This window comes from Loxodonta africana, chromosome 13, assembly GCF_030014295.1.
Source record: "Loxodonta africana isolate mLoxAfr1 chromosome 13, mLoxAfr1.hap2, whole genome shotgun sequence".
NCBI lineage: Eukaryota > Metazoa > Chordata > Mammalia > Proboscidea > Elephantidae > Loxodonta > Loxodonta africana.
The window spans coordinates 12,619,110-12,641,388 of NC_087354.1; the positions used below are offsets into that span (position 1 = coordinate 12,619,110).

Below are 22,279 nucleotides of genomic sequence, written 5' to 3' on the forward strand. Positions count from 1 at the left end.
CTGTCAAAATCACAGCTGTCTTGGGGGCACCCTTTGGAGGCATGGGCTGCTTCATTGTAACTGAGGTTATGTGCAATGAGGCAAGATCTTGAAGAGGGCCACATTCTTGAAGACAAATAAAACACAGGAGCTGGGAGGGGTCCAAGAAATAGTCGGGCCAACAGGGGCCAGAGAAGGGACACGTGCTGCTCAGAGGTCTTGCTGTAAATGGCAGAGTAAGGCCTCTAACCAGCCTGCTGATCCACCCAGGGTCCCTCCTCTGTGGGCCAGCTGGATGGGCAGCCAGTCAGGTTGAGACAACCGAGGGTTTGGGGCTCTTTCTCCCCAGCACATCTGTCTGGGGCTGTCCCATCTGCAGAGGGCCAGTGTCCCTCAAGTAGGGCAGCTGTGGGCAGGGGAGGCAAGCATTCAGGCCCCCTGTAGGAGGAAGATGAAACGCCCGCACTCTGCAGCATGGGGCGGGCCTAGGGTGCCTGACTGCCTGCCCAGGGAGCTGCCCCACTTGACTGGGGAGGGCAAGGGGAAGTGGAATCTACTGATGAAATGGGAAGTGTGCTGGGAATTCAATTCCCAGGTGCCAAGAGGGGACCTTGTGAAGGTGGATTTGGCATGTACAGGACAGGCCTCCCACCACGCCTCCCATTCTCCCACCTCCATTCGGGAGTGACTCACGTTTGCAGAAATGATGAATCATATGGGTTATGAAACCAAAGGGCTCCTGAGAGGAAGGCTGGAAAGGATCTCGGGAAGCTGTCTCCACGGATCCTGCCCTGTCCCCACTTCCTTCTGCCCCTCACCCCCACCTCCATCTGCCAAGCCACAGACTCAAGAAAGTGAGTTCTGCCAGGCACTCCAGCAGGTCTGACTGCTCCTGGAAAATGAGCATCAGAGAAGCTGAGCCCTTCCTTCCCACCTCAAGGCCTTCTTGGCCTTTTTTCACTCCCGAAGTCTTTTCGGCTGAAGGCTTGCTTTCTGCACAGGCCAGTTGAGACCAACGGGTCCTAGGAGGGCTGGGAGATCCTGCAGCGGTCCTTGCCTCTCCGCATTTGATCATGGTGTGAACATGTCCACAGCTCTCCAGGGTGCTCCAGACACTTACCTACTGGATTCCAGGCTGCTTCCAGCGGCAGGGGGCAAGAATGATGCAACTCTGTCCCACCAGCTAGCCCAGCCCAGTGGGCGGTGCTTCTGAGAGTATTCACAACCTAGAGACCGCTCAGCGCTTGGCAGGCTCCAGGCTCATAAAAACAAACGTTTATTGAGAGCTCATGGAATCACCAGAACAGCCTATGGGGCAGATAATATTGTTATTCCCACTTCCCTGGTGGAGCAGCTGCCGCACAACAGGGATACAACTTCACCGAGATCACACAAATACTGAGTGGACGCCCTGGGGGTTCACCTGCACCGCCTGACCCGGAGGTGCGTTGTCTCCTCCGGGCTGTACTCTTAGGTTTCTCCCGTCAACTCATGTAACCCAGTTAATCTGCCAAACGCCTTTGACCCGCATTTAACCTGCCCGTTCATTCACGCCTGGTTCTGGGAGAGGGCCGTGACCCTGTGCTTTCGGTGCAGCTTTTTTTCCCTAGAACTCAGGACCCTTGCAAGCCCACTGTCTCGCCCTGAGGTGAGGAAGGCTACCCGGCCTCTCAAACCAGACCTCGTTGAATGCGGCCACCCAGGGCGCCCGACCCGAGAGGAGGGCGCCGGCCTGAGCACACTAGCCTGGGGAACCCGGCTCACCTGAGACGCTCCCCACAGAGCCCTCCCCGCGCCTACTAGAACACGCGGGGCCGGGGCCCAGCCGTCCTGAGTCCCGAGCGCCCCAAAGTCCGCTGACAAGTTCCCGTCCGGGAGGGCCCGTTCGGGCCACCCCTGCGGCCGCCCACCCCCCGGCTGGTGGCGGGACCCGGGCTGCCGGCCGCGAGGCGCGCGGGCCGAGGGGCGGACGCCCGGCAGCGCGGGCGGGAACGCGCCGTGGCCGCCTCCTCCCTCTCGGCTCCCGCCCGCGGCGGCGGCGGCGGCGGCAGCGGTGGCGGCGGCGCTCCCCCGGCGCGGAGCGGCTTTAAAAGGCGGCACCCCACCCCCCCGGCGCACTCGCCGCTCGGGCGCCGCGCGAGCCTGCCGCTGCCATGCCTCCGCGCGCGCCGCCTGCGCCCGGGCCCCGGCCGCCGCCCCGGGCCGCCGCCGCCGCCGCCGCCGCCGCGGGTGCGGAGGGCGCTGGGGCCGCGCGAGGCCCCGATGGGGCCGGGATCCGGCCGCTCGCGCCGCGCGCCTGGCGCTGGCTTCTCCTGCTGGCGCTACCGGCCGCCTGCTCCGCGCTCCCGCCGCCGCGCCCCGTCTACACCAACCACTGGGCAGTGCAAGTGCTGGGCGGCCCTGCCGCGGCGGACCGCGTGGCCGCGGAGCACGGCTACCTCAACTTGGGCCAGGTGAGTGCGACCGGACCCTTCGCGCCCAAAACTTTCCCGGCCGGGCGGGCGCGGCAAGGCGAGAGGGGGCGCCTCTGTCGCCTGCCAGGCCCGCGACCCCGCGTGGGGAGGGTCCGGGCTGCGCGGCCCCGGGGGACTGGGGGTGGCGGAGACGCCCGGCGGGGAGTCTCTCCGGGAGCGCGGCGCGCGGGACAAGTGGCGGGGAGGTCAGGGTGGCTCGCAAGGGCGCCCACGCAGGCCCGGCGCCCCGGGGAGGTCCCCGGGCGGTGTCTCCAGGCTTTAGCGCTTGGAAGTGCACCCTCTGAGCCGAGCCCGTTGGGGACACCTGCCCAGCCGGGCGGGAGAGAGCCTTCTTGGGGACGGCTCTCTGCCCGTTGGCGCAGTTCTCGGTGCCCACCACCCTCTCTGTGGCCCCTTGAGCCCCGGCCCTGCCACCTCAGCCCTGGTGCCCTCGACAGACAGCTTGGGGCTCCGGACCCTGTGCGGGCGCCAGGAAGCTCCCTCGGTGACAGGCGCTTGGCTCGAGTGTCGGGAACCCAGGCTCCTCGGCGTCCGCGGCACCGCGGGAGGATGACCAAATGCCGGGGCCCGAGGGCCGGAGGTGGGGGTCCTGCCTTAGAAACCTCTGGAGGCAGGCAGGGAAGTTGCTTTGTTGCTTTGTTTCTGGAGTCCTGCGCTGTTCGAATGGCACCTCCACATACTAGCCTTGTGACCTAGGCAAGTCACTTCCCTGTCTGAGCTGCCCGCCTTGCTCCTCTGTAGGGACGGACTGGGACAGTGCCTGCCCCATGCAGTCGTTGGGACGATCTGATGAGGTCTGGTCAGAGAGCGCCGGTAGGGGCTTGGCCCACTGCAGGCGGGTTACAGTGGCCAGAGTCCGCCCGCGCCCTCTGCCCTGGCAGGAAGCCGCCAAGACTCAGAAGGGACCGCCAAGGCGGGGCCGTTTTCCCGCTCCAGTCCCGCGGAGCGCTCCGGGCGGAGGTTTGATGCGGGTTCATGGCCGGAGGAGGGTCCCCAGCAGCCTGAAGCGTGCGGTGCCGCCGGGGACTCCCCGTGCAGTTAACAAATCTGGCAAACTACACAGTCAGAGGATCTAGCGAAGTGACAGGGACGCGCCGCCCCATAACTCAGACCCTAATGCCAGGCACTGTTAAATTAGTTTCATCATTATCCCTGACAGAAGCCAGCAAAGTGTGCTGCCAGCCGAGATAAATGACATTTCTTCTGCATCTGAAATTCCATGATGATGCAGCTAATGGGAGGTGTGTCGCCTTCTGGAAGAGCAGATTCTGCCGTTTGAACCACACTTCACGAGGCGGGTCAGAGTTTACCTGAAAGGATGCAATCACTGCTCTTGAGGATCTTTTTTTATGTGTTTTGGCTGCTCAGATCTCTTCAGACATCCTGTGATTTAAGAGTCTGCGGTTAGGTAGCACTGACTTGTGCCTCTCTAGCTCCTAAGTCTCCTGACCGGTTGTCCAGAGTTGAGATGGTGCTCCTCAGGGTTCCACCCTGGTCATGACCCCTCTTGTTTGCTTAGGGCCCTGGCTCCTGCCACACTTGGCTGCCCTGCCCAGGTGGCCCCTGCAATTTGTCTCCAGCTAAAAGGGACTCTTGAACTGCCCAGTAATTTACAAGGAGCTTGGGTTTCTGGTTCCTATAAGAGCCAGCTGAAGTTGAGCTGTGAGTTTCTGCAAGAGAGATGGAAACCCATTTACCTCCTCCTGCAGTTCCTGTCCCTGGGCTTCAAAAATGCCTGACCCCTGACCCAGCCTGGCCTTGGAAAGAGCTTACGTCAGACTCATTGAGTGCTTGATGCACAAGGCGTGCTATCCCCATCTTGCCTATGGGAAACGAGGTTTCTCCCCATATGCAGCCCCTCTATCCTGGGACGTTTCGGGGAGTCTTTCAGGGTACCCCAGCTGCTCAGAGTGCAGTCAGGGTACAGTCCACAGCCTGGTGTGGTAGGCACAGGACTTGGTGGCGATGCTGCGGAGACATTCGCTACCAAGGAAGTAGTTTGTTGGGAACACAAGCTGTCCCAAAGCCAGAGAGGGGCTCCTGTGTGTGATTACAAGGAGGGCCTATTTCTCTTTACTCCCCAACCAGCTTATTTCTTCCTCCTCAAAGTGCACTGCTAATGTGGAAAAGGCCTGGAGCAGTCCAGCCTCTACCCACTCAATAAGAATGCTTTAAAAACCTAATTTGCCTTTCTTCAGCCAGGAGAATTTGTGACTCATAAATAAGTGGTAGAAATAATTAGCTTTGATTTATAGATGAGTAAACTGAATGAAGCAAGAGAAGGGAGCTGTTTGTGTCCACGCAGAAACGTGTGTCACGTCTGTCTGTTCTGCTCCCTGCTCTGTGTCTCCAGCCATATTCCCTGGTCTAAGATCTCCTGGGTGTGACTCTCTGCCCAGACCCTTAACGGGCAATTAGTGGTAGCTCTGTACCTGAGCTGACTCACAGGGATCTGTGCTGTGTGCTCAGCTCTTGCTTGATTGTTTTACTTTCTTTCATATGACTGATTACGTTTGTTTTACACGGTCCAAAGGTAGTTTAGAGTAGTGGTTGTTCACCTTTCTTGAATTAGGGATCCCTTTCAGAGTCTGACGAAGGCTCGGGATTCTCTCCAGAGCCACTGTCGGGAACAAACCAGACTTGCCTCTTTTTGCCCCTCTGCGCAGCATTGTTGAGCCTGGTGGCGTAGTGGTTAAGAGCTCGGCTGCTAACCAAGAGGTCTGCAGTTTGAATCCACCAGCCACTCCTTGGAAACTTCACGGGGCACTTCTACTCTGTCCTATAGGGTCGCTATGAGTTGGAATCGACTTGACAGAATGGCTTTTCTTGGGTACCCAGCATTGTAGGAGTCCCTGGGTGGCGCAAATAATAAAGTGCTCGACTCCTAACTGAAAGGTTGGTGGTTTGAACCCATTCAGAGGCACATCAGAAGAAGGGCCTGGCGATATGTTTCCAGGGTTGGAGCTAGGGAGCACAGTCCTGCTCTGACACACACGGGGTCACTGTGAGTTAGAAGGGACTCAGCGACCGTGGTTTGGCTGGCTTTTTGGTATTGTACTGGAGATCCCAGCTAATGCAACGAAATTTTAAAAAGAAAAAGGAATAAAGATTTGGAAGAGTCAAAACTTTCGTTATTGACAAGTGACATAACTACTGATATTGATAATCCAAGAGAAGCTACAGACTATTGGAACTCATGAGAGAGCTGAGCAGATTGCTTGATTAATAAGAGCTACACATTTTTTTTTTTACACATACAGCAGCAACGTCTGAGTAGACAAAAGAAAGTATAAGTCTCTCTACCATAAAAGCTATAAGATACTTAAGAATAAATCTAAAAAAAACAAAGCGAGACTTCTATGGAGAAAATTCCAAATTATTTAAAAGGAAGATTGGAAAAAGAAGGTCTGAGTAAATGATATATTAAATCATATTAAGAAATAAAAATGTCAGAATAAATGATACACTATGTTCTTGTAGGAGCCCTGGTGGCACAGTGGTTAAGTGCTCAGCTGCTAACCAAAAAGGTCGACAGTTCGAATCCACCAGCTCTCCTTGGAAACCCTGTGGGGCAGTTTTACCCTGTCCTATAGGGTTGCTATGAGTCAGAATCGACTCTCTGGCAATAAGTGATAAGTATGTTCACGTATGAGAGGACTTGATGTCACAGTTCCCCCCAAATTAATCTGTAAATGCAATATCATCTAGTTTAAGCCCTGACAGGATTTTACGTGGAATACAAAATCACCTATACTGATTCTAGAATTCAGATGGAAAAGTAAGATCCAAGAATACCTAAGATAGTTTTAAGAAAGAAGAATGAGGAGGGGAGTAAGAGTTACCATAAAGCCGAAGTCATCACAGCAGTTTGGCATTGGCCCAGTGGTGGTCTAATCCATCAATGGAATAGAGTCAAACACAAGCATATATGAGAACTTGTCTATACAAGCAGAAGAGTTACAAGTAGATGAGGACAAGATAGGTTGTTTAATAAATGGTGCTGGGAGGATTGACCCTACATGGAAAAATAGTTTGTAGTGTGTTCTGCTGACTTGCTTGGTACCTATTATACCTTATTTCCCTCCAGTGTCTCTCATTTGTAATGGAAATGTCTAGCTTGTTCCTATTACACCATTGTACTTTGGAAGCAGATAATTTGTATTCTAGATTTCACAGACGAAGAGGAATTTTTGGATTTTGGACTTGGAGCTGATTTAAGACTTTTGCTATGATATGATGGGGTGAATGTGTTTTACATCTGGCAAGGACATGAATTTTTGGGGGCCAAAGGATGGAATGTTATGGATTGAATTGTGTCACCCCAAGATGTGTGTGAACTTGGCTAGGCCATGATTGCCAGTATTGTGTGGTTGTCCACCATTTTGTGATCTGATGTGATTTTCCCATGTTTTGTAAATCCTACCTCTATGATGTTAATGAGGCTTTATTAGAGGCAGTTATCTTAACAAGGCAGGACTCAATCTACAAGATTAGGTTGTATCTTGGGCCAATCTCTTTTGAGATATAAAAGTGAGAAACAAGCAGAAAGACAGAGGGACATCATACCACCAAGAAAGTAGTGCCAGGAGCAGAGCGCATTCTTTGGACTCTGGGTCTCTGTGCTGAGATACTACTAGACTAGGGGAAGACTGAAGACAAGGACCTTCCTCTAGAGCATACAGAGAGGAAAGCCTTCCCTGGAACCGATGCCCTGAATTTGGACTTCTAGACTTCTAGACTGTGAAAGAATAAATTTCTGTTTGTGAAAGCCATTTATTTGTGATATTTCTGTTACAGCAGCGCTAGATAACTAAGACAATCCTCGATTTACACTGTATGCAGCAATAAATTCCAGATAGGATTAAAGACCTGAATGGGTACAAAACCTTTAGACATAAATACAGTAGAATGTCTTTATGACAGTGGGGAAGGAAAGGACTTCTTCAACAAGGCACAAAAAGAAGAAATTATAAAAAGAAAACTTGTTAAATTAGAATAAAAACTATATACAGCAATTATAACAAAGTTAAAAAGCAATTAATAGAATAGGAAAGGTATTTGTAATGCATATAACAAGCAACAAATTAGCATCCAGATCACTTAAAAAAACTGTTAATAAAAAATGTAAACACGAGGTAGAAAGATGGGAAAGTGTATGAGCAGGGAATTTAATGAAGTAGAAATTCAAATGGCCAATAAATGTAAGAAAAAGTGCTCACCTCACTCAGAATTATCAGGGCAAGGAGCACAACCTAAGGCAACAGTGAGATACTACTTCACACCCATCAGATTGGCAGTCATGGAAAAATGTTAACACTAAGCGTTGGCAACCGGAACTGCAACATGCTGCAGTTGGAAGGTGAAATTGGTATAATGCTTTGGAGAGCAATTTAGTAATGCATAAATCAGTTGTCCTCAAGTAAGTTCTGACTGATGGTGACCCCAGCTCTGTCAGAGTAGAACTGTGCTCTACTATAGGGTTTTCAGTGGCTGACTTCTCGGAAGTAGATCACCAGGTGTCGTGGATTGAATTGTGTCCCCAGAAATATCTGTCAACTTGGCTAGGCCGTGATTCCCACTATCATGTGATTGCCCATCATTTTGTCATCTGATGTGATTTTCCCATGTTTTGTAAATCCTATCTCTATGGTGGAAACCCTGGTGGCGTAGTGGTTAAGTGCTACGGCTGCTAACCAAAGGGTCAGCAGTTTGAATCCGCCAGGCGCTCCTTGGAAACTCTATGGGGCAGTTCTACTCTGTCCTATAGGGTCACTATGAGTCGGAATCTACTTGATGGCGCTGGGTTTGGGTTTTTTTTGGTATCTCTATGACGTTAATGAGGCAGGATTAGAGGCAGTTATGTTAATGAGGCAGGACTCAATCTACAAAATTAGGTTGTGTGTTAAATTAATCTCTTTTGAGATATAAAAGAGGGGAGTGAGCAGAGAGACAGGGGGACCGCATACCAACAAGAAACTAGTGCCAGGAGAATAGCGTGTCCTTTGGACCGGAGGTCCCTGCGCTGGGAAGCTCCTCAACCAGGGAAGATTGAAGACAGGGACCTTTCCCCAGAGCCAGCAGAGAGAGAAGGTCTTCCCCTGGAGCAGGCAACCTGAATTCAAACTGCGAGCCCTCCTAGGCTGTGAGAGAATAAATGTATGTTTATTAAAGCCATCCAGTTCCGGTACTTCTGTTATAGCAGCCCTAGATACCTAAGACAACAGACCTTTCTTCTGTTAGCAGCTGAATATGGTAACCATTTGCAAACCAAAACCAAACCTATTGTCATTGAGTTGATTCTGACTCATAGCAACCCTACAGGACAGAGTAGAGCTGCCCCATAGGGTTTCCAAGGCTGTAAGCTTTACAGAAGCAGACTGCCACATCTTTCTCCATGGAGGCTGGTGGGTTCAAAGTACGGACCTTTTGGTTGGCAGCCGAGCGCTTTACCCACTGTACCACCAGGGCTCCTTGTTAATCATTTGCAGGTGAGGTTGAATTGCCCCAGCAAGCCCACATCAAGGTTTACATGTGAGAAGAACCCTTGCACGTGTGCACGAGGAGATCTGTGTGTGAACGCCCACAGAGGCATTGGTTAAATGAAGGGGAAAAAATCAATCCAGTTGCCATCCAGTCAGTTCTGGCTCGTGGCACCTGCGTGTGTCAGAGTAGAGCTGTGCTCCACAGGGCTTTCAGTGGCCGGTTTTTTGTAAGCAGATCACCAGGCCTTTCTTATGAGGTGCCTCTGGGTAGGTTCCAACTGCCAACCTTTTGATTAGTAGACAGGCTCTTAACTGTGCTACCTAAGGACTCATCAAAAATAATGTTGATTCAACAAAGGCAAGTTGCAGTATTTATGTAAACTTTAAAAAATGCACAAAGCAATATTATATTATTTATGAATGCTTACATTAAGCATAGGTGGCGCAAATGGCTAAGAGCTTGACTACTAGCTGAAAGGTTGGTGGTTCAAGACCACCTAGAGGCACCTTGGAAGAAACCCCTCATGATCTACTTCCAAAAAACCAGCTCTTGAAAAACCTGTTGAGCACAGTTCTACTGTGACACACGTGGAGTCGCCATGAGTTGGAATCAACTCTATGGGAACTGGTTTTACATACGTGCATTTATACACATATATACACATATAATAAAATGTTAAAGGGAGAGAAAAAGAAGAGAAAAATGCATCTCACGCGCACACCTGTTGTTCCTGGATACCTGAAGCACATCTGTGGGCATACAGATGCCTGTGGGCCCCAGGTTAAGAAGCCCCTGCTTTAGACACCCCGGCTGGGCCTGTACACTTGTCAAAGGCAACGGCGACGCAGAGGACAGAATGCCTGGCTGCAGATCACGCAGCTAATTGGAGGCAGAACAGGACTGGGAGCCAGGAATCCCAGCTCCTGGCCAGCTGCTCTTCCCTCCACATGCTCCTCTCTCCTGCCGACCATCTCTTGCAGATGTGGGCCCTCCCTGCCTCTGACCTGTTGTTACATGTGACACAGGCCAGTCCTAGAAAAGACAATTTGTTAATGTGAAGACTGTGGCAGCAAAATGCTCTTCACAAGCTGGATCACAGCCCCTCAGCATCTGCAGCTCCTGAAAGTGATGTTTACCTAGAGGGTGGCACTCACACGCCGTACTTGCCCTGCATTTTTGCTTTGCCTGGGGTGTTGAGCTAATTTGTTGGTTCTGAGTCTGAACATAGAAAGGCAGGCTCGTTTCCAGGGCCCTAACAGATCTAAGAGCCTTAAATGATTCTGGATCTGCCTTAAATAGTTCTACGTAGAATAGCTGGGGCGCAGGCTGTACCTGGCTCAGAATTTCAGGTGGGTCAGCAGAGGAAGTGGCCATGCTGCAGACAGCCTGCTCTTCTGAAGGAAAATGGAATGAAACCTTAACCAGGAGATTAAAGAATGGGCCAGAACTTGTTCCAACCTGAGGGTTGGGGCTCAGGAGGGGCAAGGGGGAGCCCAGAATGTAGTCACCTGTGACATGATTCACTGATATTGATATTCAGTGTGATACTCTCTTGTTTGTATGCTTTGAGCCTAGAGCCTTGCTCAGGACTGGCCTGGGTGTGAACGGGGAGACACAGACAGGCTCATCCTATCATACCCTCCTCCCATTTGACAGGTTTTTCAGATGCTCACAGATTTAAGTGGACAGGGCCCTTATTTGAGTAGACTGACCTCTCGAATCATTAGACTGGGGTGCAGAGGGGTGACGGAAGCTGAGCTGTGCGCTGTGTGTACAGCCCAGAAAGCTCCAGAAGTCAGTTAACCAGAAGCCCCGGCAGGTTTCTCATGGGCATGTGCTAGCTCATGGGGTTTTGCAACAATCGTTCAGAAGTGTCACCAGCCCTGTTGTACTGAGATGAAGCCTCAGGCCCGGCTAACGTCTGACTTGTTGCTGATCACATCGCTGACTGACAGCCAGCGCCTAAACCCCCTCCTCCCGCACTCGCCTTCTTACACTGTCACCTTTGGCAAATGATCTCATTTCTGCTTCACAGAAAAAGAGTAGGCCATCAGATGAGACAGCCTTTCAGCTCCGGCTGCCGCTGACACCTAAGCCCGCGTGCACCCATCAGCCTCTGCTTCTCCTTCCCCTCTACTTGCCTCTGACGTGTGCATACACAAACACACACACACACCCCACACACAGACACACCACATACAGACATCACAATACCCGATACACACAGACGTACAAACCACATATACCATACACACCCCCACACACAGACACGAGACACCACACACAACACAACACACAGATATACCACACATACACACACACAAACACCACAGACACATGACACACAGACACAGATACACAGACACACACATCCCACCACACATACACACAGCACAGACACAACTCTTCCTGGGGACCCAGAGCAGCCTGTTAGCGCTTTTCTGTCTGAAAGAGTCTGAGCTGGCCTTCTCGTCAGTTCTGAAACTCACTCACAGCTCTCCATATTGGACGGGAGAACACGCAGCCTCTTCTGGTCCTCCTAGGCTATCACATGCAGTTGCTCAAACTCTGCGGTTATCAACTGAACTGATCATCCCTTACTGCAGACCCCTCTTCTCTGTGTGCTCCCCGTCTCTGGAAAGGGACCATCTTCTACCCAGGGGCCTCAGCTAGAGACCCAGGAGTCAGCCACCCCTGTGCCTTGTGCCCAGCCTACGGAACACCCATCTCTTCCTCCTGCAAGGCTTTTAGGTTCCCTGCTTGTCCCCTGCATACTGCCCCTCACAGGCCCAGGTGGTGCCCACCCTCACCTCTCACCTCTCTGTACTGGCCCCTTCCAGCCCTGCCACTCTCCTGCCTCAAACCCCTTAATGACTTCCCACTGCTTTGCCAGGAAAGCCCAAGCTCTGAAAATGCCTTCCAAGGCCCTTTGTGACCTGCCCCCCCCCCGCTTCTCTGTCACCTCCCTTCCCCCACCCTGCTCCAGCTGCAGCTGCGCTGGGCACTTTCTCAGTGCTGGTGCTGACATTTAGGCTTTCTGATACTGACTGCCCTATCTGCCTAGAATGACTTTCCCCTTCCACCTGGTTAGCCCTCTTCCTTCAAGTCTCAGCACTGCTGTCTCCCTCAGTGGCCTGCCCTGCGCCTCACCTCCCTGACCTGTCTTCTTCTGGGCAGCTGAGCCCCCGGCATGGTGACATTGCCTGTGGACTTGTCTCTTTCTGCCTCAGGGCACTAGCAGTCCAGGGTCAATCCTCTGGCCACTCTCTAAGGTCTCTCCAAGTCCCACTCCACACCTCCCTGAGGGCTGAGAAGTCACAGAAGGGCCACCTTCAGCAGCGGAGCTCTGTTCATTTTCTCAGCAAGCATGTATTGTGTGTCCACAGTGTCACAGGCTCTTGCTGGTGCGGGCCCTCAGGAGTGAGTAACATGTGGCCCCAGCCTCAAAGAGCATTTTATGGAGGGGGAAGCGTATGGATTTGTCAACAAGCACAGTTAGGCCCATGCATTTAGCGTCAGTGGGCAGAACCATCTCCACCCGCTGCTTTTAAAAATCTTAATCCATTGCTTTTTGGAGTCACTCAGCAGGCTTACCCCTCACACCTTTGTTTGTGTGCCGGGAGGCCCTTTGTCGTGACACACACCAGTTTTTGTGTGTGCGTGGGGGGGATGCCCTTCACTGTGACACACTCCAGTCTATGTGTGTGTGCTCGTGGGGATGCTCCCTCCCAGGACACACTCCAGTTTGCTTCCAGGTCAGGTCAGCAGCTGGACATGCCACCAGCACGGCTCAGCAGTTACCCTGGAGCTCACCGTGGATGCTTTAGACCCAGTGGGGCCTGTCATTCTGTCAAACCATCTGTCTTCCTTGTGTCCTTGTGCCTCCGCTGCTTGTGGAGTCTGAAGACCCAGGGCCAGCACAAGGCCCTCTGTCCTGCCTCGTAAGAACAGCGATGAATAGCCCAGCAGCTGTCGGGAGCCTCATGCTTGGTGGGATGGGATTGGCAGCCTCAGGTTCCCATGGTAACCAGCCCGTCAATGCCCTCAGTGTCAGCGATGGCACCGCAGAAAGGAAGAAACCATCTCATTGTCTCTCCCTGGGCTGCCTGGGCACAAACAAGCCATGCCCTGCAGGGTTCGACGGTTCCAGCCCCAATGGGGACGCTCTGCCAGTTGTACATGTACCCGCTTGCTGAGCTTGGCCAGAAAGAGGCCATCGATTTCCGTTTTCTCACCCTCCTTGGGGCCTCCTGAGGTCCTGCGACCGGCTAGCTTAGTTTGCTACCAGAGTCCTTGTCACGCAAATCAGTTCTTCAGGGGGAGAAATGGCAGCCAGACTCCACTCTCCGTGGGGCACGCTGTGGTGAGGAGTGAGTTGGTATCTCACAACAGCAGTTGTATTTTTGAAAGGGACCTTGATTTTCAAGCTTTCTCCCTTTTGTCGTGTTGGCCACTTTCAGAGAAGACCCTTCTTCTTGCCCACATAAGGCCCAAGTCCCACCTGGATGGTCTGCCAGACTCTCCAGGGCCAGGGTTAGGGCCAGGGAGGTGGTGGAGGGGAGGTGGGTTAGCTAAGGGCCCCCTTTCCTGAGGCATAGGCCTGCATTTCCCCCATGAGGACGTCTAGACACTCCAAAACTTTGCTGGCCCTTTCCCAGTTAATAGCGCCGCCGCTCCCGTCCATCCTCCAAGCCAGGAACCAGGACACCACCCTGGATTCCTCCTCTCATCAGGCCTCAGCCATGGCCCTGCTCCTTCCCCCTACCTATCGTTTCCCCTGTATCCCCCCACCCCACAGACCTCCCCCTGCCCATGCCTGCATTGCTGCCTCAAAGCTCCCTCTGCCCATCCCTGCCATTTCCCACACTGCCGACCAGGGAATAGCTCTGCAGAACCATGGCTCTCATGCATTGCTCCCGGCTTTCAAACCATCAAAGGCTCCTGCAGAGCAAAGCAGATACATTCGGCCCCTGGTGAACAGTCACTCCCTGCTGCCTGTCCTCGGCTCAGAGCCTCTCACTTTTACCTTTGGCCCCAGCACTCCCAGACCTCTGGACTCTGGAAACTGTCCCTATGCTTTTTCTTCCTTTTGCACCTGCTGTTGTTGTTTTAACTTGGGTGTCCAGTCCCCTGTGGTCTACCTGGAGAATTCTGTTCTTGGTCAGAAATTAAGGGAACTGTTCTTTCCTCAGCCATCTGCTAGTCCCCCGCCCTCGCCACTTGCCCCACTGCACCTGGTGGTCGGCATCTTTGCCTCACTCATTGTGGTTTCCTCGACCCTAGCACAGTTCCGGCACTCAGAAGGTTAGTGAATGGGAACCTGTTAGGACATTTCTATACCAGGACCTGCTGGCTTAATTACCTTCACTTCTGCTTAACTCTAGACTTGTGAGTGGTGTATATTTACCATGTTTCTTTGGGATCAGATGTCACTTGAGTTCCCCTTATGCCACCTATTGGTTCCCTGCCTTTGGGCCCATACCCCCCCAGGAGCGGAGTGCTCCGAGGGTCCCACAAGGGACTCAGTGCTGTCCTTGGTCACTTCTGGCTGGGGGTGCCATGTGGCTGCTCAGCACTGAAACTGGCAGACGTGGCTGAACCCAGGGTCCTAGACTAGTGTCCTCAGAAGTAAAGTGGGCAGAAGACAGGAAGGAAGAAAGCGTAGGAAAGAACTGGGGATGCCAGAGGAGTGGGAGGAAGGGAGTAAGGGGAGGATGTGGAGAGGCCGGCATAGGAAGAAAAGCAGAGGAAGAGGAGGTATGGGGCCCCAAGGCCTTAGGGGGAGTCCTCCCTGGTAAAAGGTCTAATTTCTGGGAAGAAGCCTAGTTAGCCCGGGTCTTCCCTGTGCACAGCCTCTCCATCCCTTACACCCACTGTACGTGTGTGTGTGAGTGTGAGTGTGTGTGTGTGTGTGTGTATGTGTATAGAATGTATAACTGGGTCAGCCCAAAGTGGATTCCAGTACCAAAGCTACCACCAGCAGCAGCAGCTCCTGTACCAAGCGCTATTCTGGTAATCCCCCAGGAGTCCTAACATAACCCCATTACACGTGTGAGCAAACTGAGGCACAGAGTGGTCAGTAACTTCCTACAGCTCAGTAAGGAGCAGAGCAAGAGTTTCCGCCCAGACAACTCTGCCTGCAGGTCTTACACATGGACAGCCCACATCCACAGTAGGGAAAGCTGCAGAGCAGGGGCAGCAAAGCCTGGGGGTGATGCTTGAGTTGGGGTTTTGTAACCGAGTGCACTGCAGGCAGATGAAGGGTGGGACAGGGGTGGTCCTGGAAAGATACCGGCAGTCCCGGCTAGAGTGAGGGTGGCTTAGGAGGCCTCCCTTCTTATCAGGTCCCCGGCCTGGGGCTTCACTTCAAAGGCTTATCTATGCAGGAATGATGATGGCCATAATCAGCATTCTTCAAGTTGGAGTGTTAGAGTCTCAAGAGCAGGGAATTATCCTTGGACACCCTCACCCAGCAGAGCCCTGCGTGTTTCTGGGCCTCCCAGGAGGAGAGAGGGCACTGGAGAAGCCAGTGTTGGAGCAGGAGGGCTGGTGCAGAGAGCACCGAAGGGGCACAGCGCTAGAAGAGAGCTACAGAACTGATTTTTCTAAGTCTGATACAGAAGTCATCCCTGTATGTAGGAATTTTAGAAACCATGGGAAAAAACAAACAAAACTATAAAAATCATCTCTAATCTCACCACTCAAAGATAACCGCTGTTAACACTTTGGACCACGTCCCTGTGTTTTTTTACTGTGTGTGCGTGTGTCTGCATGTATGTGTGTGTGCATGTGTATGTACGTGCACACACACACACACACACATAAATGTCGTACATAAATAGGATTGTTCAGTGTTGCGGTATGTACCCCCCAAGCCAATCACATTCCACATGCACATGTGTGGTTGGCCCAGAAATTACTTAATCTTTCCCCTGTTCTTAGACATTCCGGTTGCTGGATTCTTTCTGACTTCTTGGGGAGGGGTGTTGGAGTAGCTGGCCTGGGATGTGAGGACCATGCTGGAAGGTCGAGTGGGGTCTCACTGCTGTGTGACCTCCCACTGCTGCCTGCCTACCTGTTCCAGCTTCCTGTGGCACACCTGGGCCCCAGACTCCACTTCTGTCCCCATCCCACATTACTGGCCTTACAGGGGATCCAGGACTTGGTAACATTTGTTTGTGTCAACTCGAAGATTTTATTGAGCATTTTTTCTTATTTTAGAAAATTATGCTTGTATTATCTGAATAACTTTAGACAGTTCAGAGTTCACAATTCAGATAGTACAGAAGTGTAAAGAAAAAAATCCAAAATCTCCTTCCCCTCATCCCACTCCCAAATTACGTCTTTCCCCAGATGTCACCCTTGTTCAACTTTAGAACATGTGTGTGGTACTTTTTCTGTTCCTTATCGAACATATGTAAGTACGTATTTACATATAGAGTTTTGGGGGGGTTGATATTTTACATAAATGGGATCATGCTATACCTATTTCTCTGCACCTAGCTTTCCTTAGTCTAACAATAACCCGCTGCCGTGGAGCCAATTTTGACTCATAGCGACCCTATAGGACAGATCAGAACTGCCCTATAGGGTTTCCAAGGCTATAATTTTTACAGAAGCAGGCTGTCACATCTTCTCCCCGTGGAGCGGCTGGTGGGTTCGAACCATCAAGCCTTCAGTTAGCAGCCAAGCACTTAACCACTCTGCCACCAGGGCTCCTCAGCCTAACAATACAGCTTGGAAATCTTTCCACGCCAGTACATATAGATTTGGAGTCCCTGGGTGGTACAGATAGTTAATGCACTCAGCTGCTGACTGAAAGGTTGGAGGTTCAGGTCCACCCAGAGGTGCCTCTGAAGAAAGGTTGGGCGATCTATTTCTGAAAAATCAGCCGTTGAAAACTCTATGGGGCACAGTTCTACTCTGACACACGTGGACTCTCCATGAGTGGGAATGGGCTCAGTGGCAACTGGTTTTGGTACGTACAGATCTACCTCATTCTTTTAAAATAGTTGTATGTATGGCCTTCTGCAATATGGATATGACATATTTTGTTTCACTGTTTACCTATTAATGATATTTGATTTGCCTCCAGTTTTTTCCATTATGCACAATGTTACAATGATCATCCTTATTCCTGGCTCTCCGTGTGTATGTATGAGAATATCTTTAGGATACATAATCACTAAAATACATAATACTGTATTTTTATGCAAATAATCTGTGCCTTCTACATTTGTTTGCCAACTTGCCCACTCCCCCCCAGGTATTTTAGTAAGTGTGCTATGCTAATTTTTTTTACAGCAGCATACGCTTATGAAAATATGTCAAGGGGAGAGGGCACCACTGGCAAACAAATAAACTTAGAAGAAGCGTGTTATTTGCATAAAAATATGGTAGTTAAAATAATAAGTAACAATCACACACACCTATCTGGTCCTTACTGTGTGCCAGCTAATTTCCAAGTTCCTTCCATGCATGAACTCATTAAATCTTCTGGAAAACTCTATGAGGTAGGTGCTATTATTGTTCCCATTTTACAGATGAGGAAACTAAGGTACAGAGAGGTTAAGTAACTTGTCCATGGTTATACAGCTTTGTAAGTGCTAGAGCTAAGACTTGAACAGTCTGACTCCAGAGATTGAAGAGCTGCTAAGTCAAAGTATTTACACCTTTTACACTGTGTTAGGCATTGCAGATGGCCTTCTAGAGAGGTAGTACCAATTGACCCTGCCTCGGAAGTGTCCTGAGGACCCTCACCAAGCTGGGGTGGAGATTATCCAAGATTATGGTATTTACTATTTCTTACAGGCGAAAACGAGGTCTGAGTGCTGTTTGAATTTGCCTTTTCTGAATACTGTTAGCCGCCACGGAGTCGTCATTGTGGTTTGTAGGGTTTTCCACTGCCTGATTTTCAGAAGTAGATCGCCAAGCTTTACTTCCTAGTCCGTCTTAGTCCGGAATCTTCACCGTAACCTGTTCAGCATCATAGCAACACACGAGCCTCCAGTGACAACGGTGGTGGCTGCGTGTGAGGCCCATCGGCTGGGAATCAAACGTGGGTGTCCATGATAGAACACAAGAACCCTACCACTGATCCACCACTGCCCTCTTTCTGTTTGCTGGAAAAGTTAACTCTGTCTTTTCATATATTTATTAGCCATTTTAATTCTCCTCTAAATTGTTTCTTCATATTCTTTGCCCACTTCAGTTGGGTCGTTTGTCTTTCTTTCACATTAATAATTTGTAAGTGCTCACTCTCTATTCTGGATATTAATCCCCTGTTTTTAAATATATTACAGACACACTTCTCCTGCCTGCACCTTTTCTCTGACCTCCACTCAAAGGGTTGGTTGGTTCGCTTGTTTTTTTGTTTTTTTTTTTTTTTTGAAGTAAACTGCAGTAGTGTGTGTTTACAAGACTTTGGATAGTCAGTTGGTATAGTTCAGAGATGAACAAGTTGTGGTACAAGACCTTAATAACAATTGCAAGAGGAATAGTGAAAGCAATACAGAGACGGCATCCAAAAGCTTTAGGATAACACAGCAGAGCAGGGCTAATTTTCACCTGGGGAATTCAGGGAAAGCTTTGTGATCAGTAGCGTTCAATAACACGGGATTCCTACAGACCGAGGAAACAGAGAGGGAGTGCTGTGTCTGTGGATGGATCAGGAGTGAGCGCGTCAGCAGCATCCCATCAGGAAACAGCTCACCTTCGTGGCGCAGGTAAAGTGACTCTCAGGAAGGGACTACTTGCAGAAGTGTGAATGGGGTTAAGGGAGCCACCAAAGGGTGTTGAGGCACCTGGGAACTAGCAATGGTGGGGAGCTGTTACCCCTCCCGGGCTGGAGAGACAGTGGGAGAAATGGTATTAGCAGAGCTTTGTAGGAGGGGCCCATAGAGGGTGCAGTCTCCTGATGTCATTACAGGGTGTTTTTGATTTAATTATGATCTCCAAAAATATGTGTTGTAGATCCTGACCTCTGTGCCTGTGGTTATAATCCCATCTGGGAATGGGTTGTCTTTGTTATGTTAATGAGGCAGCATTAGTGTAGGATGTATCCTGAATCTATTTCTTTTGAGATACAAAGAGATTAGACAAGTGAGCAGAGCAGAGAGGGGAAAGGCACATGCCAAGATAAATGGAAATCTCAAAGGAACCAGGAAGCAGAAGCTGAAGAGACAAGGACCTTCCCCCAGAGCCAACAGAAAGAAAAAGCCTTCCCCTTGAGCTGGCACTCTGAATTCAAACTTCTACCCTCCTAAACTGTGAGAAAATCAATTTCTGTTTGTTAGAACCATCCATTTGGGGTATTCCTGCTATAGCAGCACTGATATCTAAGACAGAAATTTGGTACCAGGAGTGAGGTGCTTCTCTAACAAATACTTAAAATGTAGAAGTGGTTTTGGAATTGGATGAAGGGTAGAGGCTGAAAGAGTTTTAAGGCACCTAATAGTAAAAGCCTAGATTTCCTTGAAGAGACTGTTGGTAAAATTATAGATGTCAAAGGTAATTCTGGTGAGGGCTCAGAAGGAAGTGAGGAGAGCTATAGACAAAGTCTTTATCATCTTAGAGTATACATACGTCAGCAGCAACAGAATGTTGCTGCAAATATGGACGTTAAATGTGCTTCTGGTGAGTCCCACCCAGGAACTTCCATTACTGCTAGAGAAGGGGAGCCATTCGCTGCTGCTTTTATTCAGCAAATGTGCATTGAGTGTGGCCCAAAGCCTGGCACTGTGCGAGGTACTGAGGCGTACAGATGCGGCAGGCAGGGCCTGCACCCTGTGCCCTGTGGCTTGGCGTCAGTTTTCCTTTTCCATGTGTCCTCTCCCAGGTTCGAGCAGAGGTGTGTGGTTTTGCGTCTGTCAGACCCCATGTACCTGGATCTGTGCCCTGTCGTCCCAGCCGGCGTTTATTTAGGTGTGTCTATGTGAGGACAGCTTTTAACACGGGAAAGTAAGACCATTTGTGGTGACTATTACACTCAGTCTAACACATGTCTTCATCTTCTGCTGTGTTTATAAAGCTCAAACAAACAAATATCCCTATTGGTGTTCCTCTTGATAAAGCCTAATTTCTGTAAAAGGAAAAGAAACCTTATTTCTGGCCTGCTATCAAAAAAAAAATTTTTTTTTTTTTTTTTTTTTTTTTATCAAAGGAAGCACTCAGCCCTAAGCTCATTAACAGTCTCTATGTGCATGTCTCTTCGTTTCTCATTTGCAGGAATATAACACTGTGAGCCACGAACAAGAAGCTGGATTCGTTTCGGTGGCTTAAACCAGCCCATGTTCCACGACTTTGCCAACTGAGACCCTTTCCTTTAGCACCAGATGCCGAAGTCCATGTGTGGAAATGGACAGTCTCCCTTCCCAGAGCATTCCATGTCTTTGTACAGAATGAACTTGTTAGTCACTTTCCAGCTTCTTTGGTTTGCTTTTCGAGGAACGTGGCTTTACCTTCCTCTGATATCTGGTCACACTAGGAATATTGTAAAACCAAATTGCTTCTGCATGCTGCTAATCCTAAAATTCAGACCAGACCTCAGAGGTAGCTGTGGATACACAAGTGACTCTAGAAAACCATGTTTCTGAGGCTCAAGTTGGGAGGCACACCCACACACCCACACACACATTGCCACTGAGTCAATTCTGACTTATAGCGACCCTATAGGACAGGGTAGAACTGCCCCACAGGGTTTCCAAGGAGTGCCTGGTAGATTTGAACTGCTGACTTTTTGGTTAGCAGCCATAGCTCTTAACCACTACGCTACCAGAACCACTACGCTACCAGGGTTTCCAGGTCGGGAGACAGGACTAACAAACCCTGGCATTCCTATTCCAGCTCAGTAAGTGCATTTCCGTAACCCAACCAGGGAAATCTTTCCACTTTTCCATTTTGAGTCTTGCTCTCCAAGCGTCCTGAATGTGTTTTTTGCTTTCTTCTGTCAGGAGTTGAATGGCTGCATAGAGCTACAGGAAATCCTATCTTAAAGCCAGGATATGTTTCTTACTAAAAGTTTGCTCCTCTTTCCAGCAATGGGCTCCTTTCCTGAAGTTGTCACTGGTGGTCCTGTGCACTTGTCTGTGCCGACTGGCACGCCAGGTGGCCACCACGCCTCCTTCCTGGCCTCCCTGACACTGACCTCCACCAGCAGTGAGGCCTTTCAGTGGCCAGGCACTGCCATTGAGAGGTCTTTTTTCTTTTTTTTCAAAGACTGAGGAAACCTGTTTTTGCGCTTGCTGCCGACTTTCTCCCTGTGGTGTCTGTGTGCTATTTGAATGGTGTGTCAGGCTGCATGGATTAGGTTGCAAGTCTCGGGGCAGGCTGTGTCTGCACACACCGTGGGCATGCAGCTGGTGCTCCTCCACACATCGTTAGGAGCAGAGACGCAGCCACGAGGGAGCCGTCATCTCGTCAAGCCTGCCCAGTTCATTTCCACTGACATGCTTTTGCCATGAGGTTTTTTTGGCGATGTGTGTTGGTGTTGAGTCCAGTTTGATTTCAGTGTCCGCCTTTTTGAAAGGGGATGTTGCGGACTGATGTGACCAGGCCTCACATGGACAGCGGGAATGGGTTTTGTGGCCCCCTGACTCGACGGCAGTGGGTTTGGTTTTTGTGTGGGACTGCTTGTGGGTTTTAGCAACAGAAAGGGAGGCGTGTCTGATACCAGCACGTGGTTCCTGCGGTCAGGGCGTGGGACGAGGCGGCCTGTCTCCCCTCTGGCTGCTCAGTAATCTGTGTGCTGCCTCTGTTTTATATCAGAGGATCGTGGGCTGCTTAGCTTGTTTATCACAATTTAAGAAGTTTCTTAGATCCATCAAAGGGAGCCTGGATAAACAAATGTGATATGATCATACAGTGAGCACTCTTCATTCAGCAGTAAAGGAAACTGGCAGCCGATATGCACAACAGCATGGATGAATCTCACACTCATCATACAGAGTGAAAGACTCCTTCCACACAAGCGCATACGTGATGTGGCTCCCTTGGTGTGAAGTTCTAGAACAGGCACAATCAGTGGTGGAATGAAGATGACTCTCTGAGGGTGGGCACTGACTGGGGAAGAGCATGGGGGACTTTTGGGGGGTGGCTATGTTCTATATCTTGTTAGGTGTTTGGATTACGCAAGTGGATATGTTTATCAAAACTCAACAAATGTTCAATTAAGATTTCATCACTCCATTATTCTACCTAAAAAGAAAAACACATTTATAACAAGCATTGAACCCTGGATAATGATGTGCATGTTGAAGCATTTGGGGGAGGTATACTGATGACTGCAATTTACTTGAAATGCGCCAAACATGAGACAGATGGAGGGAGGGAGAGCAGGAGGGAGA

At 50.4% G+C, this 22,279-nt stretch overlaps 1 protein-coding gene across 1 annotated transcript in view; it reads left to right on the plus strand.

Annotated features, from left to right (window-relative positions):
• Positions 1–2,132: 2,132 nt before the first annotated feature.
• The window catches only part of PCSK6 (proprotein convertase subtilisin/kexin type 6), a 267,283-nt gene continuing 247,136 nt past the window's right edge, over positions 2,133–22,279 (plus strand). The window contains exon 1 of the mRNA XM_064296238.1: positions 2,133–2,432. Within this exon, the coding sequence (XP_064152308.1) occupies positions 2,133–2,432 (300 nt within the window). The remainder of the gene's footprint in view (positions 2,433–22,279) is intronic.